At 39.1% G+C, this 19733-nt stretch overlaps 1 protein-coding gene across 5 annotated transcripts in view; it reads right to left on the bottom strand.

The window, feature by feature from the left end:
* Positions 1-19733, bottom strand: part of KIAA1549 (KIAA1549 ortholog) — a 160718-nt gene that overhangs the window by 39972 nt on the left and 101013 nt on the right. For all 5 annotated transcript variants that reach the window (XM_058189915.1, XM_058189916.1, XM_058189918.1 and 2 more), the window contains exons 5-10: positions 18254-18384; positions 17637-17820; positions 12864-12923; positions 8536-8681; positions 5328-5505; positions 1173-1354 (exon numbers count right to left, since the gene is read on the bottom strand). In XM_058189915.1, coding sequence (XP_058045898.1) covers positions 1173-1354; positions 5328-5505; positions 8536-8681; positions 12864-12923; positions 17637-17820; positions 18254-18384 — 881 coding nt within the window. The remainder of the gene's footprint in view (positions 1-1172; positions 1355-5327; positions 5506-8535; positions 8682-12863; positions 12924-17636; positions 17821-18253; positions 18385-19733) is intronic.

Raw genomic sequence — 19733 nt, 5'->3', positions numbered from 1 at the left:
AGGATAATTAGAACTGCAGAAAAAATAATTGCTACCAACCTGCCTTCCATTGAGGACCTGTATACTGCACGAATCAAGAAGAGGGCCGTGAAAATATTTGCAGACCCCTCGCATCCTGGACATAAACTGTTTCAACTCCTACCCTCAAAACGACGCTATAGAGCACCGCACACCAGAACAACTAGACACAAGAACAGTTTTTTCCCGAAGGCCATCACTCTGCTAAACAAATAATTCCCTCAACACTGTTGAACTATTTACTGAATCTGCACTACTATTAATCGTTTCATAGTTCCCATCACCAATCTCTTTCCACTTATGACTGTATGACTATAACTTGTTGCTGGCAATCCTTATGATTTACATTGATATATTGATCATCAATTGTGTTGTAAATGTTGTACCTTGATGAACGTATCTTTTCTTTTATGTACACTGAGAGCATATGCACCAAGACAAATTCCTTGTGTGTCCAATCACACTTGGCCAATAAAAAAAAAAATCCATGTTTTGTAGAAAAAATATTGCCTTTGATTTACCTGTATTGTTCCTATTTTACAATTTACAATACAGTGATTGACCATCTCAATTTTGTGATTCTAGGTAGTTCAGAATACAAAACATAAAAAGAAGAAATAATAAAACATTACATAATAATGGGGATATTTGGAGGACAACTTCTCAAAATAGACTTAATCAATAAAAAGGCAGGAGTTGGTTCTATCGTTTTTCAGCAATTGCCAAAATTTTGTGATATAGTTAGAAGGTGTTCACTCTTTTTTAATTTCTTACAAATATTAATATTAAATTTATACTGTAAATTTATGCTGTTAAATAATACACAGACCTCACAAAAAGTATGTCCATTCCCTCTATATGTCAAATGTTAATTAATGACAACTAATTTTGTTAACATGCAGTAGGTTTCCTTATTCCTAAAGAACTTTCTTGAAATAATTTTTAGAAGGTATTATCTATTACATAACAGCCTTGCAAACTCTAGACCATAAATGCTTAGCTTCACTAGCTTGCATTCTGCAAAATAAGCATTTTATGTCCTTCCATTTATGAACAGATAATGGCAGCCATTTTATAAGAATACTCTTAATAGTTGTTAGCAAGTCACAAAACACCTAGGCATTTTAGAACATTCCCATGTCTCCAATCCATACCTTCTGACGCTGCTGTATGTTGCTCATGGTATCTGGTTGAAACTCAAGTTTGTCTGTGCGGCAAAGCTTCCAGTATAAAATTATGATTATCAACAGCACCACAGCTACAGGGACTGCAACGCCAACAATAATCCATAGATTATTCTGAGATTCAGGAGGATGTTCTTTGACTTGATCTACAGCTATCAAGGGGATTGGGAAAAGGTTAGCATTTATGTACTGAATTCTAGAAGTGTTTAATCATAGCGTTAAAGTGTTAACATATAAAATACATTTATCAGGCATAAACATTTAGTACTTCAGTCTCATGTAATCACTCTGCCAACCTTTTCCAACTGATGTTTTCCTGATATATGAGAGAACTGCCAGTGAGATAAATATCCTGAGGTCAAAGGCAAGGTCAGAAGCTAACCAGAGTTTGTGGCTATCCACTGCAATCTCACTTCATCTAGTTCTCACATTCAGTAAATTGTTAACAATTATATAAGAAGCTAAATGTCTATGGAGATTCTCAGTCATCCAAGTCATGGTTGTCCCAAAGGTGCTTTTTCAAGAGGCAGCTGGAATTCCTGTTTCTTTCTTTGAAGTCGTTTCACTTCCCATCCTAGAAGCTGAAGAACAAAAACTAGAAAGTCCAGTTGTCTCTTGAAAAAGCACCTATAGACAACCATGACCTGGATGATTGAGAATCTCCATAGACAATTATATAAGAAGGTGAATGCACAGATGGGTATATACAGCTCAAACTGGGGCAAAAGAACTGAGCTTGTCTCTTTAATATCTGAACATCTGTTATAATACAGTATCTGTTATCATGGAAGTGATATCCTACCTACTGCTAGGATGAAACAGTGGAATGTTCTTATGTTTTAGTTTATGCTTCTGAGCATTACAACTGGAAACACTGCACAGAATATAGAACTAGATGGGTTCTTGGTCAGATCCAACAAAGCTTTTCTTATATTTGTGGTTTCTTACACTGCCTTTATCTTCTCAGACATGGCTTTCTTGCAGATATCCAGCCTTCAATCAGTTCTCAGCAAGGTCAGTTTAGAGAAACTTGCCATAACAACACAAGAAAATTCCTGGCATTCAGCATTTTATACTTTGGTTTTGACAGTATGCCATATTTATATGGGTGAGCAGTTTTCTGAAACACATCCTGTCCAAATGAATTGGGGTTACAACTCCCAGAATTCCTAGCCCTCAGCTGGTTGGAATGTATTGGGACTTTAAAATCCCAAAGATGCTTTTTCAAGAAGCAACTGGATGTTCTGGTTTTTCGTTGAAGACACAAGCTTGGATGAGAAGTGAAACGTCTTCAAAAACCAGAAAGTCCAGTTGCCTCTTGAAAAAGCACCTTTGGGGCAATCATGACCTGCATGACTGAGAATCTCCATAGACATTGGGATTTAAAGTTCACAGACATCTGGAAGATTGTACAAAAATGTATGATCAACTAAGATATAATCAATTGGATAAAAAGGATTGAGGGAAGGAATTTCTATCTGAAATTTTTATACCTATTAGCAGCCTTTACAACAGGATTTAAATCTGGCTATAAGTTGCAAACTGTACCTCAGAAAATAATCTCAATGGTTTAATTTCTCATCTTATTAAAGAATTTGCTCAAAGGGAAATTCATAAATATCGAATAACATAAACTTGTTTTTAAAACCATGTTATATAAATATTAATGTATTGTAAGACTGAAAGCAACCTGTAGAATTCTGAACAAGATGAACATTGCAATATCTTTACAAAAATTGCACATATTTGCTATTTTTCTTAAATGCTCATACAAATAGAGGATTTATAAAAACTACATACCATACCAATTTCAATAGTTTATATAAGAACATATGCTGATAAATTGCAATCTTGCAGGAAATCTATTACTGTCCCTAAAGAAAAAATAAGCTAGCTATAAATACTTCATATATTATGTTCTGATATAATAAGTGCTAGCATTCAGTGCTAAAAGCATAACACTCATTCTCCCCTTCCATATCTGGAAAAGTTGAAGTGCTACAGTGTTTTCGTAAATATCTACATATAAGCCACCAAACAGAATTATGGGAAAATGAGTTCCATTGTGCTCATAACAGAAATATTCTGTGTCTGGGAATCAGTCAAAGTAACTGCAATGGCTGTAGGACAAAGAGTCTTGAGAATCTTTGTAAAGTCTAAGCTATTTGAACTGGGTTTCCTCATTTTTTTTTTTGATCCATTAAGAAAAATTATATACCAAAAAGGCATATATTAGGGAAAGTACTTGCTCAGCATGTATATATCGTGAGAATATATGTACAAACATTTTTATGAGTTTTCATGCAGACTTACTGGGAAAGATAGAATAAATCTATGCATAAAAATGTGATGCACACCACCAAGTTAGCCATATCAATGTAAACAATACTCATTGGCCAAACTAGACAAGGTGCTAAAGGGCCTACAGTCAGATTTCCTTTATATGCTCTTCTTGTTGTGTGACATGGTACCTATAGTATCTGAAGGGCATCACTGAGGGAAAGCTGGTTTAGGGTGGTAAGATTAATTTCTGCTGGGAAGCTAGTCATGACTATGGAGGAGTTACTGTCGATCAATCTGACAATCATTACAGAGCTACTGTTAACAATCAAAGGGAAGGAGAAACCATATCTCTACCATGAACTTCTGGAAGAAAGGATGGTATCCGCCTAAAATAATAAAAGAAAAGTAAATCTCCTAAAGCAGGCATGGGAGACTAGATTCAGTTCCGGTGGAAATCCAAGCCAACTCACGTAGCTGGTGGAGTGATATTAGGAAATTCTGCTTAATGAAGTAACAGCCCAGTGGTGGGATTCAATTTTTTTTACTACTGGTTCTGTGGGCGTGGCTTGGTGGGCATGACAGGGGAAGGATACTATAAAATCTCCATTCCCTCCCCACTCCAGGGGAAAGTTATAGCAAAATCCTCATTTTCTACCAAACAGCTGGGACCCAGGAGGCAGAGAATAGATGGGGATGGGGCCAGTCAGAGGTGATATTTACAGCTTCTCCAAACTACTCAAAATTTCCGCTACCAGTTCTCCAGAACTGGTCAGAACCTGCTGAATACCACCTCTGTAATAGCCCCAATAATGTTCTTTTCTAACTCCTACCCTGGACGTTATTAGTTTTTCCTTGCTGCAAGAGTAGCAGACACAGAGAACAGCTTGTTTGGCACATGCCTTTCTTCCAGTGAGGAAGATCCTTGCTGGAGAACCCAGAAGAAGCAACCGTCCTAGATCAGAAGACATTGCAGGGGAGTTTCTTACAATCGTATTGGTTTTGTCCATGCCTTCCCTTTCTCCCCCAAGACTGCAGGAAATATGCAGTTATTTTCTCAAAGGAAGTTTCTTGATGAAAAGAAAACAGGTCCTGAACAAATAAGTAAGGAGTGTTTACCTTAAGGAGTTATCTAACCAAACACTGCAAATCAGTGTTTCTTAACCAGCATGCTGGCTGGGGAATCCTGGGAGTTGATGTCGATGTATCTTAAAATTGTCAAGGTTGAGAAACACTGATTTCAATGATATTAAACACTTCCAAATTTGGAAATCTGTTCAGTCTACACATCCCTAATGTTTAAAGTCATTTTTAATTTGAACATAGCTCAGTTTCTCAGCTTTGCATATGCCTCCTCTCTTATTTGTACTACTGTAGTCACAACTTCAGAGTGAAATTAGAAAATAATCGAATACAGAGAACAAAAGCACCGTGAAGCCTTAAAAACCAACCAATCTATTATGGCAAAATACAGTTCACGGGGACATAATACTTAATGTTAATGACGTAATCCTCAACCTACTATAAAACATTTGAAGATGATGTGCGTGCGTGTTGCTGCAAGAAATTTAGGTTGCTGTGTCTCCAGAAAGCATTGAGTAAACAGTTACCATAGTGAGCAATTAACCACGTAGGGAACTGTTATGTAACACCTCTTTGCGTTGTGAGGAGAATATTACACTTCCACAGAGTCCAGGGAAACAGAGGTGTTAAAATTCTCCACATCATAGAAGTTGAAACATTGGCACACACACAAGCAGTTCCCCACAAAATTGTATGCACATAGACTGTTTTCTTGAACATACTGCAAGGATTACTTATTATTCTATTTCTTTGGAGACTCACGCTGAGCCACTGGACCCTGAATGCGATAACCCAGGATGATGGCAGCCTTCTGGATATCCACCCTATTAATCAAATCTGATGCCCTCGCAGCACTGAGTCTTTCCCCATCTTGATCTTCCACAAAATAGACCAGCATAATTGGGCTGTCGGCTTCCTCTAAGCGTGACAAATTCACCATCTGAAAAGGCACGAGAATTTCAATTAAAAACCATGCTAGAAATGTGAAGGACTCCATTTTCATTATGTTTTGCCATCTCATACTTTGGGGTGACTTGGGTCATGGACTTGGATCACTGACGCCCCATTCTTTGGGGTGAGATAGGTCATTGTCTATTTGGATGATAGCCATTGGCTATGTTTGAATGTCACATACTTTAGCAAAAAGGTTCACAAAAACAACACTTTTTGGAGTGGTAGGGTTTTGGAATTTTAGAATATATTGTGATTGCTGTAAAAAAAAAAGAATTTGAAGGAGGGTTTAATCTGTTTATAAAATCACAGGGAATACTGGTTGTCCTTGACTTACAACAGTTCTTTTAGTGAATGTTTGAAATTACTACAGCACTGAAAAAAGTGATTTATGATTGTTTTTCCACCCTTATGACTATTGCAATATCCCCATGGTTACATGATTAAAATTCATTAATATTTATAACAATGTCCTGGTGTCATGTGATCACCTTCTATGACCTTCTGACAAACAAAATCAAATGGGAAGCCAGGTTCACTTAACAACCGTGTGAGTCACTTAACAACTGCAGTTCTTCACTTAACCGTGGCAAGAAAGGTCCTAAAATAGGGCAAAGCACACTTAACAAATGTCAACAGTGAAATTGCCTTATACACTGTAAGCCGCCCTGAGTCTTCGGAAAAGGGCGGGATATAAATGTAAAAAAAAAACAAAAAAACCCACAGAGATTTTGGTCTCAATTATGGTCGTAAGTTGAGGACTACCTGTACACCTCCTCTAGCACACACCAATCACTGCTTACTTTCCCCCCCCCTTTTTGATAGGTGAATGTGCTGCCAAAGAGAGCAGTGGTTTACAATCACCCATCATTTTTATTTTTTGTTTAGGATCCCAAAACAGTCTAGGTTGGAAATAAAGAAGATAAAGACGGATGTCTAATTTTGCAGGGTCCCAGGGTTTCCATTTTTTTACAAATTAAAAAATATAAAAATCAGGTGAGGCAATAAGCCCAAAGGGCACTAAAAATTATATCCACAAGCACCCAGGAGCCACTTTGAGCTTAGCATCATGTAAATAAAATCTTGGACTTCTACCCTGCCTTCCTCCTCTCCAGCATGGCTGAGCCGAACACCTGAGCACTCTTACTTCCATTTTTATTTTGCTCCTTAGCTTTTCAATTTATTTGATTTTTAGCCCATTTTTTGTTTTGTCCAACTTCAATTAATATTAAGTATGGTTTGTTTGAAACAAGCTGATATGAAACAACTGTTTTAAAGCTGGAGTCCCTAATTTATTTCTTAAGACACCAAGTGACCACACATAATTTTTTTGATGCCCAATTGATTCCATGTGAAATTTTATTTCGTAGCTCTAGGCAAAGACTTTTATATTGTGTTAGTATTAAAACAAGAAATAAATATTTTAATACTCTTTTTTTTAAAAAGCAAAAGCTAGTATGCTTCAGAGGAAAGCTCCAGGCTTCATCACCTTTATTTTCAAGAATATCTGTGTATAGGAATATTTATATAATACAATACTTATACAATACCAACAGTGGGAGGCTATACCTCAGTGTTCTTTATGGAAGGCACTCACTTGCTAAGGGAAACAATATGTAATGGTAAAATGCTGGCAGTGGTATGCAACATCCTGCTTTAAATTTTCTAAATCCCCTCTCCATATGCTAGCAAAACTATAAGGACGTTGCTTCAATAATCTACTTTCTGATTTAAACAAATTACTGTCTTTTGTACTCAAATATGGTCAATATTCAAATGAGGACCTTCCAGTTTATTGAATCAAAAATAAATGGTAGATTCTAGTTGTGATTTACTACATTTCTTGGTTTTGATGCAATTATGAACCATAATTACTTTAAGATTGAAAATGGTTGCTTCCAGTCTCCTTCATATTGTCATAGGAGCAGGAGAGGGAAGAGGCGAGCAAGGTCATTCACAGAAAATTAAACTATTATCTTTGTGTTTAGACGAAGCCAATGACAGACAATTACCCAGGTAATACATAAAACACAAGATAATGTCAGAAGAATAGATGCAAAATTGGTTAAAATTCAGAAAGGAAGAGTATTCATCTGTTTTTCAACCAAGTTTGCCTAAGACGCTCAGGGCAAATTACTAACAAATCTAATGTAAAATCCAGAGTCAATAGAACATAAAATCTAACATCACAACTCAGAAATGGAAACTTAAACCCTGAAGAAGAAATAAATTGAGAAGGGCTTTAAAAAAAAAAACACCAATGCAAAAATATTTGCCAAGTTTCATCAATGTGGAAATATTTGCAAATTAGTTATGAATACTTAATAGCAAGTCTGAATACCGACATTAAATTTAAATATGAAAGATGGCTTGTGGTCCAAGACTGAAATCTAAAAAACCATCTGCTCATAGTTTTGCACACATCAAGAAACCCAGAGGAAAAACTGGAAACACTTCCATTCTCCAAACCTTTTGTTCCCTCCCCTCTCTTTTCTTCATTCTCCCTCTTCCATGGCTAAGGGGGAAAATAAGAAAAACCACATTTTTCTACAGTTATCTTACTAACAGTTATAGTTTTTCTGATTGTCAACTTCTGTTCATGGAAACATTCACATTATTCTATTTTCTAATGCAACTGTAGATGACAATGTGCTAAGGAGAAAAATAATCCTGACATCATCTTACTATCTTTGGAGAATGAGAGGAGTTGAGAATAACAGCCGAGAAAGCCAAAGAATAACAAGAAAAAAAATCATTTACTGAACACTAATAAAAGAACAACGTGAAACAAACCCCTATTCAGCCTAATTAATTCAAATTCTGCTTACGCATGTCTCAGTTAATACTGTTTAAGCCCCAAAAAACGAAAAAGCAGCATCAATAAAATGAAATTCAAAGCATTTGGGGCATGAGAAAGATAAAAAGAGTTGATGGTGATGATAATGATGTTTTACTCCAAAAATTACTGCTATTGATGTCTTTCCCAACTTAAGCTTCACTCCCATTTTCTTTGAAATACCTGCACAACGTTCTTTCCAGCAAAAGTTGCTCTTCTCCATCTCCGCCCTCGGCCGGTAGCCTCATTCAACAAAAGGGCTAGCTTTCGTTCCATCTCAGCCTGAAAAACTTCCTCTTCAACTTTCTGGTTGACAACTCCCAGAACAACTAAGTTGAAATAAGCATTCAAATAGGAAATAAAAAAAGTATGGTTTTAAAAGATGCTTGAAATGTTCACCTTGACATCATAGGTAAACTACACATTTCTGTTGTGGCCGCCAGTGGAGCTGGCAGCAGATTCGGACAGTGAGGAGGTTGGGGAGGAACATGGGCCAATCCTGGAGTCTGGGGAAGGCTCTGATGAGGGCTCTGCGTCGGAGGCAGAGAGGGGGCCAGGGCATCAGCTGCCTTCAGAGTCAGACATCAGTGTGGCAGATGAACAGCTGGAGTCTGTTCCCAGTGTGTGCATGTGCAGAGTTGCCAGACGAAGGGAACAGCTAAAGAACAAGGGTCGACTTGGGAGTAAGGCCATAGGTGGACAATGAATGGCCCCTCCCAGAGGGAATAAAAGAGGAGCGAAAGGGGAGTGGAGTTTGCAGGAGACAATTAGTTCGCCTAATTGGTTTGTGACTCTCCGAGGCTCCTTGCCAAGTTTTGAAGATATCGGCCTGGCAGCTCTCCAAGCCAGATAAGGTTTGTGACTGTAAATTCTCCCTTGAAAGACTTTGCTGAAGGTGAATGAGAGGAATTCACTGTTTGTTTAATAAAAGGGGTTTTGTCAGGACTAGGATTCTGCTTTGTGGTTTTTGGGGAAGCCTGGGTCAGAACAATTTCTTGTCATTAGAATAATATTCAAAATGGTAAAAAAAGATTTATTATTTGGGAAATGACAAATATATCTTTGCTAACTGTTACATCAGGAAGTACTTCATGAAGAATCTGGTTTTGAATATTACAATGTCATGTGACATCACGTGATACAATTTGACACCATGCACTAAAGGATAATAAATTGTACTTTTTACTTCTCAGATCTTTTTCCTAAAATTCACTTTGCATACCTACTAGGTATTTTCTCTATTGATCCTTCATAGAGCTAATTAGCTCTTAGCTTTGGCTCTAAGAATTACATCATTGGAATTACTCTTTGAAATAGATGTTTTTCTGCCATGCAGATGTTTAAATTTACCTGCCTCATCATTTTTGTGATTTTTGCAAACCAGTAGGGACATTTGCAGTGCCTGCCTTCCAAGTTACTTTTTTAAATCATGAAACTGTTTAATGCAAAACAGGACCACTAAAGAGTGAACACAAATACTGCTGTCAGTAGTTCAACCTTACTAATACTTCCTTGCATATTTGTTCATATCAGGAACTCTCCCAGTAAATGAATGATTCATTATTCAGAACTTATGTATTTACTGCTGATAGGATTAAGTGAATGGTGTTCAAAATTTAATAGTGAAAGGAAAATTTAAAATTGAATCTGTGTGTAATGGAAACTTACTGAGTAGAAAATGAAGCCTGCCCAGGAATCTACAATGGATGTGAGCAAAAAATGGTAGCATAAAAGGAGGATGTAAGATAGACATATAGGCAAAAATTAGCTGGGTTTTCAGAGTGAGAAATGGAAGAATACAAGCTGTAAAAACAGCTGCAAGAGGAAATGGCTAGCCAGCGAAAATTAACTAAATTGGAAAACAGGAAAGGCAAAGCTAAAACTGAAAAACAGAAAAAATCTATTGTTCTAAGAATCCATAAAATAACTCAAAACAGACAACTAATGAACTGATTAATATTATTTGATAAACCTTGCATATACTGTATTATCTGCTAATTTTGATGTACACGTGATGTATGATTTAGTATGTTTAAGGAAGGTAACAAGAAATATGTAGGAGGTGGTCGGGAAAAAAGTAGCCTCATAGTATCTCAGCCAATAGGGAACGAGGAAGGATATGGCGGCTGGGACAGGGTTGCATAAAGAAGGGAATATTTTGGGTTGGAACTTTAGAGAGAACGCTTTGAAAAGCTTCTCTCCCCGTTTGTTGCAATAAACAAAACAAAAGGCCTTTGCTGTGTTTTGGCTGGTTATTGGTAAAGTGATCTTGCCTCTGATCATGAAGGAAAGTAGCCAGGAGCACATAACACAGCTAAAACTCTCATTGTATTTATCTTTTTGTCTGTCTGTACCCTCAGGTTAGCCCAAGGGTTGGCAACCTTAAACACTCAAAGAGCCATTTGGACCCATTTCCCAAAGAAAAGAAAATACCGGGAGCCACAAAATGCTTCCCGTACCTGACTATTTCCTGAGCGGCCACAAAACTAGGATATGTAGTTGAATTAAACATTCTGTTTTCTTCTGAAATTTTTCTTTTCTTGGGTTTATCCATGCTTGGCATACCAGGGGTCTAAAAGCTCAATAAATTGTGTGCCTGCAGGTGTCTCATATTGGCAGTTGTGACACATATATTGAGCAACAGGGAGCCATAGCAGAGGGGTGAAAGAGCCACATGCGATTCCAGAGCTGCGGGTTGCTGACCTCTGGGTTAGCCCAAACTATGTATTATACATACATACAGTTTTTGAATCAAGGTACCTAAAATCTGCTAACTTTAAAAAATGTATAAAAATTCTGGGAGCCATTACTCCTGTGGAATTGAAATTTTCACAATGTTCAGACCAGTTTTATTTGCAAAATTGTGGCAACTGCAGTATCCCCGTGGTCATCCGATCATGATTTCTAATAAACAAAGTCAATGGGGAAGCCAGAAGTCACTTCCGCACCTGCTGCTTTTTTGACTGCCCATAGTCATTCTATTTATCTGCTTAGGTAAATAAATATTGACGTACTGAATTTACTATTTGCCACATTTTTTTTTTTGAATTTATGATTTTTTGAGTTTATATACTCTTCTTAAACGATCACAGGGCTGTCCAGGATTTGGTAAAAATATATTGTCAGCCTAAAATTTAATGTTTATTCTAATCATATCACACTGCACTGTCTTTCTCTCAAAGCATGTTATACTATATCTAGTATAATTCAAAGATACACAAATGTAGTCTGCTATGTGCTGAAAAATAATATTTTACACCCACATATTTCACTATACATTTTTTACATGTGAAAGGATGTTCTTCACCAAAAAAAAAAAAAAGCAAAAATGATTCTTGTTATTTTGAGTATGGAGTTACGCGTTTCAAAGAATAAGGAGTTTCTACTCAGTTTCTCCCTCTGTCATGATGTGGCATTACTCATCCTGTATCTTGACATTATGATGATCGATTTCATCAACCCCTCACAGTGGCAGGCTGTCAAAGCTTCATTCATGTACAGAAAGAAATGTCTATTCTAGAAAATTTATTTTCTGAAAATTCAGGAGTTTGGAAAGGAACAGTGAAGAATATAGGTCCAAAAAAATAAGCCGCTTTGATAACAGATATCAAAGAAGCTCTAGTAATGAAGATCACCAATCTGGAATCAAGTCATATTTATATCCGACCCAGAGTTTAAATGTTATGTTTCTTCCTCCCACTCCTATGTTATTATGGATTTCTTCCATTTCCTTTTTGACCTAGGATGTGAAAGGCAACTGCACAATATTTTGATTATAGGCTTTTTGATCAAAATCTTCTTGCCTTCAGCATCAGCATCATCAGCTCTCTTGTTCACATGGTGTAAAGTGCAGATATATACGCTGTATACATTGTGACTTCACATAATTACACATTACAGAGACAAATGAGCATCTGTAACTAAATTAAAATATCTGGCAGTGGTCCTACAGCAAGTACTTTATGCTATGCCTCACAGACAGTTATATCTTCTATTTCTGGATGTTTGATCATTATCGGGCCTGAAAAAAATAGAAATTATAATAATATGTACTGAGAAATAATTCAGCTGAGAAGGTTCAGGATAAATTTTCTCTTCTAGGGAATTAAAGCATACTTCTTGTGCCATAAATTTTGAATGTTTCTTCACTCTGTCACTTTGATCTATGAAAGGAGTTTCATAATTAGACAATCATTGGACCAGATTCAGAAAGTATCATAGGCTAAAAGGCTATGTACAACAGCTATTGTGCTATTCCTCCAACTGGCTAACATTATTCCCTTGGCCAATGGTCAGTAAAAGAGGAAGAATCAGTGAAAGGAAAGATGGATAATGGAGACCATTACTGAAATCTTAGTTGATCACCTTTGCATTAACTTCAAAGAGAGCAAAGGAGACTTTGGCCATTGCTATTCATATCGGCATTTGAAAAATACAAGGAAATATTAATTATATATTCTCTATTACTCTGATAGTATCACGTGGAGAGATTATTCAGTTATGTTACATACCTGTTCTTACCCAGGAAGATTTCATCAATTGTGATGTGTTCAGTTGGGGGTAATAAACAGCTGGAAAAATTTAAAAAAGTGAGAGAAGGGGTAAAGAAATACATATAAAAAGAAAACCCAGAGAGACAACAAACCAGAATCAAGAGAGCATTTTATAATTCATAGTAAAACAGTGAAATAACTTGGCCACCATCCTAGGGAAAAATCAATTGACCAAGATAATAATTACCGCCAGTTTTATGTTCTGACCATTAAACTAAATTAATTAAAATCCCACAGAGCTATTATATGCTTTCATATTAGGAAATACCAGAGAGGGGAAGAAATTGTACTGTATAAAATTAACAAGTTGCACATAATGGCTAGGCGTCCTGTCTAGACAAACACAGTGGCTGCCTAAACGTATTATTTTCTGGAATTTGGTACGTGTATATACAAATTGGCATTGAACATTAATAGTATCTGATTCAATGTGTAAAATTCTATGATGAAATAATGTATTCTTTATTCCCTTTTTTTGACCTAAAATTAATCTTACTACTTTATTTTTTCCCCCAAATGGAATAAAAAACTGGCAAAGTGATGTAATGATAAAGGTACTTCGGGGGCCGAAGGCTAAAATGAAAAATTAATGCATCACAGTTCCTAAGCAGAGCTGTGCATCCAGCTGTCTGTCCTTATTGGGATGAAGACTGCACTTAGGTTTAGAGGTCATGCTGGGAATTGGGGCCAAGAATTAGACCGAGCTAGGACATAAACTAAATTTAATTTAATTTATATGCAATTAAAAGTAATTAAATATACTTTGGTAATGTTTTTTCATGGCTAACAACCAGTTTACAACTAAAATAAAGCAGAAGACCAAGATAACAAACTATAGCCAGATAATCTCACAGGCATGTTATACATAAAGAGATACAAAATCAATACTCTAAAGGTGATATCAAAATACAAATTAGCTTCAAGTAGATAATGTGGTAAGGCTTCCAACTTGGAATTCTCTGAAGAACAGGATGAATCAGCTATGCTCAGAGTTGGGCTGCTGCAGGTTCAGACCAGTTCGGCCAAACCAGTTCTGATTCTGAGAGGTTCGGACAACCGGCAAATTGGACCACTGGCTGACCCCGCCCCCACCCATTTTTGGCTCATTTGGGGGGCCGTTTTCAGGCCATTTTTTGGCTGTTTTCCTGGCCTGAAATCAGCCCCCAAATGGCCTGAAATTGGTCCCAAAACTGCCTGAAAATTGCCTGAAAACAGTCCAAAAAAGCTTGCTGTGAGAGGAAGAGAAGCTTGTTGAGCCAGACCCAGATGTGTCCCTTCCTCCCAGAAGCAGCAACCTTACACACTTCCCCTCTTCTTCACCCAGCAACAGAGACAGAGAGGGAGAAGGGGGTGGCGTTTCTGTGTGCTCCCATTTATGTGTGGCACTCTTCCCTCAATGCTAGCAACTGCCACTGCCTGTTGTGGTCCACCAGCAGCCTGCGGAGCTGACAACCAAGTCAGACAGCGATGAGGCTAAGGAAGAGTGTGGGCCAGTCCTGGAGTCTGGGGAAGCCCGGATGAGGGCTCTGTGTCAGAGGCTGAGGTGGGGCCAGGGCCATCGGGGAGTGAGGTGCAGACTCCAGAGCCTCCAGAGACTGACAGTAGTGAGGCAGAGGAACAGGAAGAGAAGAAAACTTGAGAAGATCTGCCAGAAGGCAAGAGCAACTCAAGCAAAGAGGACGACTCAGGAGTAGGGCCAAGAGATTATTGGCCCCTCCCATAAGGCTTAAAAGACCAGCATCAGCATTTGGACTCTTTGCCGGAAAACAACGTTGATAGCTTCGTCTTGTTGCATTTGTTTTGTATTGGTGTCTTCTGAACTTTTCCCAAGATAAACCTTTGGCAGTTTGCCTAATTGGACCAAGGTTTGTGATAGAACTGAGGAACTGTGTTGGGAGGAATTTGCTTTAATTTAGTTGAACTACGCTGAGAATGAAGCAATTCTCAGCTGTTCGAATAAAGTTTGTTTTTACACTGACTGAGTTGCCTACTATGTACCTGGGCTTGGGTCACAACACTGCCCCCTTCTCCCTTTCCGTCTCCACTTCTGGGTGATCCTATGTGAAGAAGGGGGCTAGCAGAGAGGGGAGAGTGTGAGGTTGTTGCTTCTGAGATGAGGGGACCCAGGAAGTGTCTGGGTCCATCTTACCCAGTTTCTCTTCCTCTCGTAGCCAGCTTTCCCAATCTAGCTTGATGCACTCTCTCTCTCTTTCTCTCTCTCACACACAAAAACACAAACAGGTTGGATCTTTCTTTCCTGCCATCCCGCCCCCACCGGAGATCCCTGGATTCCCTCCCCAACCCTGCCTGTCCCATACAGGTACCACCCACACAAGTGACGTAGAGTTGGCCATGCCCACTCAGTCACATGACTCCCACCCAGCCAGTCATTAGAGCAGAGAACCAGTTGCTAAAAAATTCGGAGCCCACCACTGGCTACGCTTCCTCAGTCCCTATAAAATGAGCAACAGTGAAATACATGACTCAAAGTGTCCTTGCTTAGCACTCTTACTACAAGGCAAGGAGTTGCAAACTAGGCCTTTTGTGGACTCTTCCAAATAGAACTGCAGAGGGAAGAACACTGACCTTTGCTAAAGGCAAATGTGGCAATTTTAAAATTATGACATTAGCAAGATAGCTAAGATAGAAACCTAATTTTAGAACTTCATGATTTAAGATGCCAGGAGTAAGAAATGTTCAACGTAGCAAATAATATCCCAGATATTTTTATTTGTTCAGTTTATTTCATTTAGGCAATATCCTTGGTGCCAGTTTTGAGTCACACTTGCCAGTGCACAATTTTGGTGTCCTACTAGACTCATGACTCTGGGTTGTGGATCAGGTGGCAGTTGTGACTAGGAGGGCCTTGGCACAGCTTTAGGATGTGCCCCAGTTGTCTGTTCCTGGATCAAGAGGGTCTCCTCAGTCACTCATATGCTCATCATATACAGACTGGACCATTGTAATATGTTCTACATGAGCTATCTTTGAAGAGCCACTTTGGTCTGTAATTAAGGCGCCAGGTTAGAAATCGGGAGATTTAGATTTTAGTTCCATCTTAGCCATGAAAGCCAGTTGGATGACCTTGGGCCAGTTACTCTCACTCAACCCAACGTACCATACTTCACAAGATTGTTGCTGTGGGGGAAACAGGAGGAAGAAGGAGATATATTTGTCACCTTGAGTTGTTTATATGTATATATAAAATTAAGGTAGGATATTAAACAAACAAACAAACAAACAAATTAGAAGCTTCAGCTGATGCCATATTCAGTGGAAGGGGCAGTTATGTGTGCTCCTTGAACGACACATACAGGTAGTCCTTGACGTACGACAGGCCATTTAACGACCATTCAAAGTTACAACACGCCCCCCCCCCCAAAATGTTATATGGATATCCATTTCCAAATAACCCCTGCAGTACCTCATGATTATTCACCCTTATGACTGATCACAGGGATTCTGTGGTATTCCCACCCTCCTATTTTCCCTCATCCTGCGCTGCTGGGTACCCACAGGCATTGGGTCTACGTTACCAACCTACTGGAGTTCAGACCGGTGGTGAAATCTATTTTTTTTTTACTACCAGTTCTGTGGGCGTGGCTTGGTGGGCGTGGTGTGGCTTGGTGGACATGGCAAAGGAAGGATACTGCAAAATCTCCATTCCCACCCCACTCTGGGGCCAGCCAGAGGTGGTATTTACCAGTTCTTCAAACTACTCAAAATTTCCACTACCGGTTCTCCAAACTACTCAAAATTTCCGCTACTGGTTCTCCAGAACCTATCAGAACCTGCTGGATTTCATCCCTGGTTCAGACCCTCCTCCCCACCCACCCCAGTAACCAATTGTTCATGAAGATATCCAAAGCTCAGGAAGTTGAAGCTCTGGATAGCTTTGAAAGGTAAGTGTGCGACTGTGATGGAGTGGAGTAGGAGAAGGCCTATAGGGCTTGGGGAACCCAAGGGGCAGGAAGCAGAGCACAGGATATTTCAGAGGGTGGGGGAGGCCTTGGGGGCCCCAATTCAGGTGGGCTGTACCTGCATTAGGCCTTCCATGGTCTCCCCTATTCCTGAGTAACCCCATCGGTGTTAATGAATGCACTGGGGAGCACAGGGAGTGGAAAATCATTACTGACACAGTTCATTTAATGTAGATTTGAACTTCCAACAGTAATGGACCCCTGTGATGCTACATTGGTCCAGTTTGCTTCTTGGTCCAATTCAAGTTGATAATTTTAACTTTTAAAGCCCTTTATGACATGGGACTGGGCTGTATGAGGGACCATCTCTCTCCAATTATATCAACCTGGCCCATTAGATCTGACAGAGAGCATGCTATGAATACCATCTGCCAGGAAGCTATATTTGGTGGGTTCCAGGTGGTGGGCATTTTCTTCCATGGTGCTAGCTTTTTGAAACATTCCCCCCCTCCCAAAAAAAATTGGTCAGCTCCATCCCTTTTGATGTTCTGAAGATTCTTAAGCTTTGGTTATGCCTAGGGAATTGAAGATTTGTTAGATGGCTCCTCTACTAAGGTGTATATACTCATTCTTTCTGTGCTTGGGGATTTTAACATAGTTTAGTTCTAATTAATCTCTATTTTAATGCTGATTTTTAAATGACTGTTTCAAATTTTTTTTATTAAATATTGTATGCTGCCCAGAGCACTTCTTATGAGATGACATAAATTTAATTAATAGATAAAATAAAAATAACTTCAAGTTTACTCACGTTCTGCAATGTGCTGCACTGGAAAGCCCAGGTAAAAACTGAACTCCACTACAGACAGGTTTCTTAGCAGTTCGCTAACTTCAGACCCATTCAGGAACCCACGCTTCTCTCGAATGGCAAATATAATTTGCACAGGGCCTTGTCGAAACACTGCTTTAGGCTGACCCAGAGTTATATTTAGTATCTGAAAAGACCATGTTGGAAAGAACTTTTGAAAACATTTCAGCATGTAGCCGGCATAATAATCATCAACATCTCTATGGTTAGTATCACCGTGAAATTCAGCATCGGGGAAAGCAGAGGAGAGAGTTGAGCCTAGTGGCTCAACAGGCTAATGCAGTCTGTTATTAACAGAAGCTGCTTGCAATTATTGCAGGTTCAAGTCCCACCAGGCCCAAGGTTGACTCAGCCTTCCATCCTTTATAAGGTAGGTAAAATGAGGACCCAGATTGTTGGGGGCAATAAGTTGACTTTGTATATAATATACAAATGGATGAAGACTATTGCTTGACATAGTGTAAGCCACCCTGAGTCTTCGGAGAAGGGCGGGATATAAATGCAAAAAAAAAAAAAAAAGAGAAGTACACAGTTTCTATTTCAGGAGATGCTTGTCTCACCTGCACAGTGAAGTTGGAAATATCCTGATGATGCTTTCTCACCTCCTCAAAGGCAAACCTCAGTCCTTTTTCAATGCGCTGGCTGAAGTTACAGAACCCAATGTCAATACTTCGAGGTACAAATTGAAGGACTAGAAGTAGAAAATTAAATGTTTGTGTTACTAGATTTAAGTTTAGTAATTCTGGCTAGAGATGACAAAGCTTGAATGGGAAATCTATTTTAAGTTTGGAAGGTAGGAGAAGTCTTTAGCCCCAGTGACCTGTTTCAAACATCATGGTTACATCATGATTTAATGGGAAAAAACCCACAAATGGTTGGATCTGCATAACATTTTAAATAATACACCATGATTTATAATCTGCAATGGCTAAGTTCATACAATATGCTAGCCAGAATCAAACATGCCACATTCTGGTCCAGTATATTATGGAAATCCAAGCAATATCAATACTTTATTTGGTATTCCGATTCTATAATTCACCCCTCAAGTAAAATCTAAAACACAGTTTTTAATTATCTAATTTATGTCACCTAGTCATGTACATAAGATAATGAATACTAATAACTAATCTAATGCAAGTTATTGTAGACTCATCCTCATTTCTCTAGCATCTTGCTATATCTATACTAATGGTTACACTACTGCATGTCCTTCCACTGATTCTATCAGTCATGCTTGTATTATCCATTAGGGACAAAAGAATGCTCTGGGCTAATGAAGCCTTCAGCCTAGGGACCTCCAAATGTTGTTAAAAAGATCATCACCAGGTGAATGAAAATTGCAGGTAATGAACTAATATATAGGACAGTGATGGTTAACCTTTCACGTCACTGTGTGCCGACATGCATGCCGGAAATGGCCTGCAAAACCATCCCGTCTGGACCGTGTGTGCAGGAGTGCCAAAACGCAGAAGAGCAGCGTTCCATCGTGCATGCAAGCGCCGGCACCCAAACTTCCAGTTTCTGGCATGGAGGCGGCCCGACAAACAGCCGGCCATTGTGCATGCACGCAACGGAAACCCAGAAGTTCGGGTGCTGGCACGAACATGCATGACAGAATACTGCTCTTCCAGGTTTCAATGCTCCCTGTTGTGTCTTGCCCGCCCTCAGAGCAGCCGGGGCCTTCTTATCTGCTCCCGAACACGGAGGAATGTATGCCTCCCGGCCCCAGTCCTGGCTCCATGCCCAGACAAACTGCAGAAGAAGGAGCACCTCCCGGCTCCAGCCCTGACTCCATGCCCAGGCAAACGGAGCAGCTAGACCCCTCCCCCTCCTCCACAGCATGTGAGCCTGAGGAGGGTTTATTACCAACAGCTGATTGGAGTGACCCTCGCATCAGAAGATTGGATAGGCGGAGGCAACAGAAGGAAGGAGGCAGGCCTTAATGAGTGCTGAGTCATGGAGCCACACCCCATGGCCTATATAAAGGATCTGCTTTCTGGCAGTCTCTGAGTCAGGCAAAAGTCGAACTTATCTTGC

This window comes from Ahaetulla prasina, chromosome 7 (assembly GCF_028640845.1).
Source record: "Ahaetulla prasina isolate Xishuangbanna chromosome 7, ASM2864084v1, whole genome shotgun sequence".
In the NCBI taxonomy this organism is placed as follows: domain Eukaryota; kingdom Metazoa; phylum Chordata; class Lepidosauria; order Squamata; family Colubridae; genus Ahaetulla; species Ahaetulla prasina.
Note: the sequence above shows the minus strand (reverse complement) of the source record. Positions and strands in the feature narration are given on the sequence as shown.